General features: G+C 36.2%; 1 protein-coding gene across 9 annotated transcripts in view; it reads left to right on the forward strand.

The window, feature by feature from the left end:
• Positions 1-9597, forward strand: part of PMS1 (PMS1 homolog 1, mismatch repair system component) — a 74370-nt gene that overhangs the window by 38167 nt on the left and 26606 nt on the right. For 6 of the 9 annotated variants that reach the window (XR_002122130.1, XM_019626488.1, XM_019626487.1 and 3 more), the window contains exon 6: positions 4249-4365. The exons of the other annotated variants lie outside the window; for them this stretch is intronic. Coding sequence is in view for 5 of the 6 variants with exons in the window: in XM_019626488.1 (XP_019482033.1) it covers positions 4249-4365 (117 nt within the window). In the remaining variant the exon portion in view is untranslated. The remainder of the gene's footprint in view (positions 1-4248; positions 4366-9597) is intronic. 9 annotated transcript variants of the gene reach the window in all.

Consider the following 9597-nt stretch of genomic DNA (forward strand, 5'->3'; position numbering starts at 1 on the left):
TATTCTAAGTATATTTTATGTATACACGCGCACACACACACACACACACATATGTATATATATATATGTCAGTATTAGAGAGCTAGCATAACTTTAAAGAGATAAATTTTTTGTGAGTTTTTATTGCTTAAATATTTTTAGTTAAAAGTAATGTTAGGGCTGGCCGAGTGGCTCAGTTGGTTAAGAGCTCGCTCAAGAGTTTGAGCTCTGAGCAACAGTGGTTTGAGTCCTGGCCCGAGCTGAGCAGTCGCTGAGCTGCTAACAGGTGGCAGGATGGCTCAGCTTAAAAAAAAAAAAGTAATGCTATATAGAAAGTATAAAGCAAGGGACATTTCACTCCAATACAGTTGCAGATTAATCAGGACTTTACCTACTTTTTGTTATTTTGAATATTGCTCCTTAAATCACCAGTTCCTGGCTGATGTACAATAACAGCCATAATAGCAGAAGCCAGTACCTCTTGGTCTTTTTAGACACACACACAAACACACACAAGAAATGCAAAACTTGTACATTAATGTTCATAATAGCATCATAACAGCCAAAAAGTGGAAACAACACAAACGTCCATTATCTGATGAGTGGATCATTCAAATGTACATCTATACAGTGGAATCTTTATTTATCCATTAAAGAGGAATGAAATATTGGTACAACATGGATAAACCTTGAAAACATTGTGCTAAGTGAAAGAAGGCACTCTCAAAAGACTGTGTTGTATGATTCCGTTTATATGAAATACCCAATGTAGCAAATTTATACAGAGAGTAATTTAGTCATTACCTAGGGTGAAGATGGGAGGAAATGGGGAACGACTGCTAATGGGTACAGAGTATTTTTTGGAGTGATAAAATTGTTCCAAAATTAGATTGTGGTGATAATTGTACAACTCTGTAAATACATTAAAAACCATTGAATTGTACACTTACAATGGGTGAATTGTAATGGTGTGAATTATATCTCAATAAAATGATATTTTTTGAAAAAAGAAAAGTTTGCTTTGGATTTCCTAAAGTGAAATAGTAGACAAAAGACATAATTTCTAACCTGTGTAGTGGTGTAGCAACCAGCAGTCTTAATCTTGAAAAACAAAGACCTAATTTTCAACTCCACTGGAGTTCCTTTTTTCTGGAAAAATGTATTCATTTGCTCATTCCTTCAACAAATTAGTGTTTATTGGGCCTTACTGGGTGCCTGACAAGTGTTCTTGGTACCAGGGACTCAATCACATTCCTGATTCTTCTTTTCACACATACAGTCAGCCGCCATGTCACATCAAGCCTATTTCATATCCTTTAGTCTGTCTCTGTGTTCTCTTTCCCTCTACCAGTGTGCTTGTTTTTTTTTACCCAGTTCAGTGATTCTCAGCCACAGTGTTAATAAAGTTTCAAAGTTTGCAAATGTTTTACCTTAGAAAAATTAGAGGAATAATCATGTAAATGTCACTTACACTGACTTGCATTCCATTGTATTTTTGTGAGTGGAAGAGAAAGCAGTAGCATTACAGCTAGTGCGCCAGGAATTACATAGAGTCCTCAGTGCATGTGGGAGCATTTTGTAAATGTGAACTTCATCCATTTTGCATGTCCTCAGTAAAAGTTGAGAATCTGTGAGTTGTTTTAATACAATCACATTTAAAAAAAAAAATCCATGTTGCGCTAGCTTGAATTCTCACTAAATTATCCTTGCCAAAGATCTTTCTTTTTTTTTAACTGAAATACATTTGACATATAACATTATGTAAATTTAAGGTGTATAACATGTTCCTTTGATACATTTATACGTATATTATGATTGCCACTGCAGCAATAATTAGCATCTCTATCACATTACATAATCATTTCACTTTAATGGTTGGAATAATTATGTTCTAGGCTCTTAGCAAGTTTGATGATTATAATACAATATTGTCTGTATTCACTATACCGTGCATTAGATCTCTAGGACTGTATTTACTACTTTTTTCAAGTTCGTGCTATTAAACAACATCTGTCCTATCCCCTGACCTCATCCCCTGGTAACCACCATTTTACTCTCTATTTCCTCTCTGTTTGTCTTTAGATTTCACACACGAGTGATGTATTTGTCTTTCTCTGGCCAACCTTATCTAGCATAATGTCCTCAGGGTCCAGAAAAGTCTTTCTAACCTTCATATTTGATCGGGGCATTCTCCCGGTGAGGTTTCTCCAGTGACTGTGTTACATATAAGAGAAACTGTAAACTTCTTTGCATGATAGGCTAGGTCATTCATGATCTTGCTCCTCTTTATGTGTACAGCTTCGTCTCCAGTAAGGCATATGCTCTCTGTTTCCATGCCTTTACCCATAATTTGTGAGTGGAAAACTCCTTTCACATCTCACCACACATGCACTAACTGCTCTATGAAGTGGACTTAGGTTCCCTACAGAAGCTCCCACTGTGTTTTGTAATAGTGGTTTTCATAATGCGTTATAATTATTTTAGTATCTTATTTTCCTTTTATATTTTTAGCTCCTTGAGAACTGGGATTTTGTCTTTTTATTTTTGTATTCCCAGCTTTTAGCATGGGATCTGGTACATAGTAGATGTTCAGTAAATATTTGCTGAATAAGTTCAAAATGAGTTTCTCCAAAAAATTTAATTTAGCCAAAGTATTTATATATTACAATATGTGATGAAATTAAGGATTAAAAATACTTACGTGTATTTTTACCCATGTTTCTTGGAGCAGTTCCAATCATAAACAGTCTATTGTATTGTCCTTTAAGTATAAATGTAGCTACCAAAATATTATAATTTTTTGTTTGGAAATATATACGTTGAACCTGTACCTTAACTATAAGTATTTACAATTTATTTTTATACTTTGATTTCATGTACTTAATGACCTTTTTCTAATTCACATAACTTTCAAAGCAGTAGACAGTGAAAAGTTATTTAAATCAGTGTCTTTTCCCTCACAATGTATAACTTTTCTACATTACAAAAAAAAAAACAAAGGAACTTTCTCAACCTCCAGCAATTGAATCTACAAACCTACTTGTGTACCCATTTTTCCTTCATTGCATCCTGTTCAATTGTATCATATTAAGACCCTCCCTTGATCCACACCTATCCCCAGTTATTGCTCTGTATGCTTTCACTTTACAGTCAGATTTCCTCTAAGAACTGTCTAGGTTCACTTTATATTCTCCCTTTATTCTTTATGCAATCACTGAAATTTGGCTTTGGTTACTCCACTTCCCTAGAACTGCTCTCACCCACCTGACTGCTAAATCCTATGGCCACACCTCTGTTCTTTCCTTGGTCTCTAACATTGGTCACCTATGACTCTTTCTTAAAAACGTCCCAGTTCTGTGCACCGTACCACCCGTGGCTCCTCCTGCCTCTGTGGCCTTCCTTGTCAGTCTTTCCTTCTTCTGCCTGCCCCTTGAATGTTGATGCTGATGTTGTCTCCTAGGCCCTTTACACATTTTCATTTTCCTCAGGATTTAGGAGGTGCTAAGTGAATACATATATGTTGAATGAACAAATGTGTTTGTATTGATGGTTTCTTGAAAAATTTAACTATAATTGGACCTTGTTAACTGAAGAAATTGCAATATATCATAACTGATCATGCACGTCAAAGCCAAACTTTCGTCGATGATCCTCTTAGACTATTCTGCTGCATACCTGTAGTGAAAAAAAAATGCAAGCTCATTATTCAGATTTTAAGTTCATGAGATTTGGGTAGCTTTTTTTAAGTTGTCTCTATGTAAAAGATCATTACAAAGGTACTTTTAAAGAGCATTCATTATCCCAAATTTTTATAGCAGTTCAACTATTAACAGAAATTTTATAACATAGCTGTCCATCCTTAATAAAATAATACCTCACTTGGAGTAACAATTTAATTTCAGTATACTCTGAAGTTTAGAAGAAAGATATTTTATGCCAGGTACTGGCCTCTGTGTTTGCCTACATTATATATTTTCATCTTCCAGCAACTCTGGGAGATAAATATTCTTAGTCATCTTACAGAGAGGAGAAAAGTGAGGTTAAGGAAAATGAAATAGATTGTACACTGCAGCATACGCAGGTACTGAAATTCAGAACCAGAGCTGTCAGACTTTGCATACATCTCTTCTTTCCATGCATCACTTCTAAATGATACTGAAAATATAAATGGGGGATGAATGCTAAATGTAGAAATAAATGGTGTAAGTACTACTTGAGTGTAGTAAATCTACATTGTGTTAAAAGTTATTGTGTCATTTTTTTCCCTAGGCAGTTATTTGGCAGAAAACTAGAGTATCAGATCATAAGATGGCTCTCATGTCTGTTCTTGGGACCGCTGTTATGAGCAATATGGAATTCTTTCAGTACCACTCTGAAGAATCTCAGGTATACAAAAAATATTCTTTAAAAATTCTAACATCAATGAAACTGTTATTTCTCTTTTGGGCATTTGGAGTCACAAGATCTTTTTTTTTAACATTTTTATGAACTATGTGTATAAGGTAAAAAAGAAAATGTATAAGAGCTTAAACTTCTTTCCCTGGTCCTACTTCCTTTTTTTATCTTTTCTGCTTGTTTTTAATTTCAAATACCATGCTTACATTATTTTTTTTAATGATTTTTAAATTTAGGATCTCATCTATTTACTTGCCACTATGAAAGAAAAAGAGTTGAGTTCTCTTACCTTGTTTTCCTTTTCTCACTCTTAAATATATACTCCATTTTCCTTTTCTTGATCTATCAGCTTCAGGCAGTGCTTCTTGAATCCCTATAATATTGGATGTGGCTATTGATACTCCCACCCTTACTTTTACTTGCCCTTTCCTCTCTCAATCATGTCAGCTCTACTTTTATGTTATCAAGATTAATAATCTATTTTCTTATGTAACCATTTTTAAGTCTTCCATCTTTTGTTTGACGATTGATTCTAAAAGTTGAAATTTTATATGGAGTTTACATTACTATAACTATAAATAATCTTTGTTGCAAACCCAAAGTATTATGCTAGTATTACGTTTCCTCTCTAAGGATCCAGTGTTCTGTATCTGTGCCCTACAAATGAGAATATTCCTGCTGTCCCAATTACATGGGATCTCTTTGTTTTTCTTCCATCAATTGCTCAAATTGTCATGTTTTCCTTTGCTTTATATGTGGACTATCTTATATAGTGTTTTTTATTTTTCTGGGCTTTCCAAAAGTTTGTTTTTTTTGTAAGTGAAGAAATTTTCTTCACCATCAGCAATAAAATCCAGCTAGTTGAATTTTTCTAGCTATAACTAGTAATCAATTTCATTCGATTCTTTTTGAACTATTATTAGTAGAACCCACTTATTTCTTATTTGGATTGAGTACATGTCAGGCATTCTGCACAACTTTCATCTTGGGATTTCTTTTCATAGAAGTACTGGTTATTTCCACTATTTCTTGTATCTCATGCCTTCCTTTCTTGGTACTCATCTCATTTTCTGATATACATCTTTAAGTAACTCCCACAGAAAGGGAACATGAGACTTTATTTTGCACTTTCTCCCGTTGGTAGTCTGGTAGATGTAGAATTCTAGATTGAAAATATATTTTCTTTAGAACTTTGAAGACATTTGAATATTTTGACCATCCATTGTTGCTGATGGGAAGATTAATGCATTCCAGTTCTTTCTTTCTAGGCAATGTGTTTTTTTCTATCTGAAAGTTCTTAGGAGCTTTCCTTCCTCTTTATTCTTAAATTTTCCAAGGATGTGTGTAGGTGTGTGTCTTTTATTATTGCTGAACACGTGGTGTGAGACCTTTTGAATCTGTAGACTCATTTGTTTTTCAGCTCTGGGTTATGTACTTCCGTCTGTCATCACTTTGATAATTTTTCTGTTTTTTAATGAAGCTCTGTATTGTTGATTAGGACCTCCTCTTGTTTTTCTCAAGTTTTTCATCTTTTTTTTTTCCTATAAGTTTTTGGAGATCTCTGATTCTTTTATTCCTTCTACTGATTTTTTTTTATTCTGAAGATTTTATGTTTAATTTCCAAGAGCATTTAAACATTGTATTGCTTTTTCATAACTACTTATTGTTGTTTTATGGATACAGAATCTTGAATCTCTCTGAAGATACTAAGTTTTTGTTTCTGTTTTTTAAATTTATTTGTTTCTTAAATTATCTTTTATTCTTAGGAAATCAGTTTTGTTTTGCTTATCGGGTCTTTTTCCTCCAAGCCTCTCATTTTCTTGCTATCTTTTCCTCTGTGGCTGAGCTCATTGACTGTCAGGCTCCACTTGAGTGTTAAGTAATCAAGATCCTGGCCCTATTTCTAGAGTCTGGGGGAATCACAAGTGTCATTATGGGGAGGGGGCTTACTCTGCTACCATACTCACTGCCCTAAGTAATTCATTTTGTCTCCCCTCCCCCCCATTCTCTTCCATCCTTCTCTCTCTCTCTCTCTCTCTCTCTCTCTCTCTCTCTCTCTCTCTCTCTCTCTCTCTCTCTCTCATAATATTAAATTGTAATTGGTTCATAACACATTGTTCTTATTCATTTCTATATGGAAGATCTCTTTTCTTGTTCTTGTTTGTCTGCTGACATTAAGCCTAGAGACTCTGTTCTACTCTTCCCATTTTTCATAATTTGTTGAAATCTCTTTTCTGCTACTACTCTCCTATTCTCTTTGCAGTATTGAGTTCTCAATTATTATCATTTTAGTAGAGTCTTGGATGGAAGCTTGTGCTCATTTAATGTTTTAGGGGTTCTCTCTGCTTGAGGAGCAATTCAGGCTAGCCTTAGTAGCCAGCTACAGTGCCTGGATGATCTGACATGGGTCCTGTTTTTCAGAGCTTCCTTAGTATTGGTTTAATAGTTTCAACACACTCCAGGGCCGCCTTAGACTGGTTACAGTGGCTGACTTGGCATAATAAGGGTACTGTCCTTACTGTCCCCTGGGCTCTGTGTGGCTTCATGGACTTTGTTGCTTACACTGGTAACCCAGGAAGCTTGTGATAGGAGATCTAGACTTGATGTCTGTGGTACCGTGCTCTAGAGATTCTAACTGCTATAGTTTGGTCTGAAAAACCAGCAGCATTGGCATCATCTGGAAGCTAATTGTTAGAAACGAAGAATCTCACACCTCATCCGAGACACAATGAATCAGAATCTGCATTTTAACATGGTCTCTAAGTGCATGCTAAAGTGTGGAAAGCACTGATTTAGACCTTGTCAACTAATGACTCCATGTGTGGGTGGGACTATCACATGTGTCAATTCTACACTTGGGAATTTTTTTCTGATTTATATTGAAATGTGTTGCCAAATTCATGCTTGCCCACTGATATTTTAATTTTTTTCTTGAGGTAGAATTGCATAAGGGCTGCTGGTAATCTTTCATAGATACCAAAACTTTTGCTGCACTTTCATGTGGTTATTTTGGCCTGGAGGAATAGGGGAATTTGGAAAGCATGTTTTCCTGAGTAGTTCCAGTTCCACAGACTGTCAGAATGGTAAACAACTGAGTGTCTCTCTGGTGAGAGCAGTTATCTAACCAAATGCCCTCTTGTGTGTGCACTGTGTCTAAATGGGCATTCTTTTATGTTGCCACCAGCTGCCCATCACCATTCCATGCTCCTAAGGAGAGTTGTTCTGTGTCAGAGTTTCTTTGACCGCTTCTCATTTCTGGCCAAAAGCAATCTTGAGTTGTTTGCCAACTGCTAGTGGTTGCCCCTCTCACCCCCACCGCACCCCTGCTGTGGCGGCATATTGTTTTTGTTGTTTTGATTTTTCCTGTCCCTCCCTCTACGTTCCTCCCCATAGTTTGACATATGCCACCCAGCTCCCATCCCCAGTTCAAAGTCAGATGTTGCGTTGGTAGTTTATGCCTTTCATCCTGCCAAGATTTTAGAGAGCCCTCTTCCTAGCCGACATGGCTTAGACTTCTTGGTTTTGCAGTTGTCTGGGGACTTCCTTGTGACCTTGTAAGCAGCTTCCAACAGTGGCCACAGTATGTTTAAGCATCTTGGGGGAGGGAGGTGGCGCCTTAACTGCCCGATCACGTGGAAAGGCTGGCTTCAATTCCCTGCCTTGTATGGGGTGTTTTCTGTCCCTGTGTTCACACCAGAATTTAATTTCTAGACTAGAACACACAGATAGGGCTTTTGACTTCAGCCTTCATGTCATATTTTGTATTGCACACATAACATGTTCATATTTTTTTAAAAAGTTTAGGTCTTTCAAAATTTTTGTAAAAACTGACTTATCACTGCTGTCTGTTTACAGCTGAGATGGGGGAGAAGGGAATTTCTACATGACTTATTTCACTATCCTGACCAAAAATACTTAAATTATTACTTTAGAAACATATCTCCATGGTGTTCTAGAAGTTTATTGAAATGGGAGAAAAACTAGTTTTAAGAGACCAGGCAGGTTTACTTCAAGGGGAGAGGAGCGGAGATAGGTTTGGCTGATGGGTAGTAGCAGGGTTCTTTATCATAGTGAAGGCACACGGGAGGAGCCTGTCGGACAGCAGGGCAGAAGTGGAATGAAACAGTTGATCACGTTTTGAATGTGGTGAGATGGAGAGGATTTTTGTGACAGCTGATTGAAGATAGTAAGCATTTGGGTATGAAAGAAATAGGGCTGTACATCTCTCGCTTAGCATCACTGGTGTATGTGTATAGATGTAAATAAAATTACTCAAGGAGAGTAGAGAATAAGAAAAAACAGTGATAGAATGGGGTGGTGGGGGGGACCATCATCACTATAGAGGATAAGCAAAGGGATAGAAACCAGCAAACCAGACTAAAGAGGAAGTGTTAGAGAGGAGGCAGAAAAACCAAAAGAGAAGGCTGAAAGAGGCTTATGCTTCCAACAGAGACAGTTTTCATTGGTGTCAGGGTCTGCAGAGATTCAAATAAGAGCGGAGGACTAAGTGTCCATTGGAGTTGGTCATTGAGGTAGAAGCCAGGTTATAGTAGGGATGGAGATGAAGGGGAGGAGCGAGAAGCCCATAGTTGAAAAGCAAAAAGGGGAGAAGCATTTGTTTATATTCTGTCTTTGATTTTTGTTTTGCCTTTTAGGTTGAGGAATACTTGAGTACAGAATCTTGTAGGGTCTATTGTGTTTTTTTTTCATTCTTTTTTTTCTTCTCATATATAATTACTTTATTTTTAATTAAAATTTATTGGGGTGACAATGGTTAGCAAAGTTACATAGGTTTTAGGTGTACAATTCTGTAATACATCATCTATATATCATATTGTGTATTCATGTGTGTGTGTGTGTGTGTGTGTGTGTGTGTGTGTGTGGTAGATGAGAGTAAAACAGATCAAATATATGATCTATTTTTTATTTTGTACTGATTTGGTGTCAGACATTCTGTTTCCATAAACTAGCCTGATTTTCACTTTTTATAGCATTTTGTAAGACTTTGCTGTTTGATTTTCCTTTTTCATAAATTTAGAGTGTGAGTTCTTAAGGTTACCCTAAGCCATTTTTAAAACCTCAGTTATTTTGGAAGTAGTAGTAATTATTCACTAGCCAACCCAGATTGTGTGAAAGGGAAACACTAGCAATATTACCAATTTCTTTTTTATTTTATTCTTCTTAATTACCTATTTGGGGCAGGGTTGTTTTTTTTTTTTTTTT

This window comes from Hipposideros armiger, unplaced genomic scaffold (assembly GCF_001890085.2).
Source record: "Hipposideros armiger isolate ML-2016 unplaced genomic scaffold, ASM189008v1 scaffold_680, whole genome shotgun sequence".
Classification (NCBI taxonomy): Eukaryota; Metazoa; Chordata; class Mammalia; order Chiroptera; family Hipposideridae; genus Hipposideros; species Hipposideros armiger.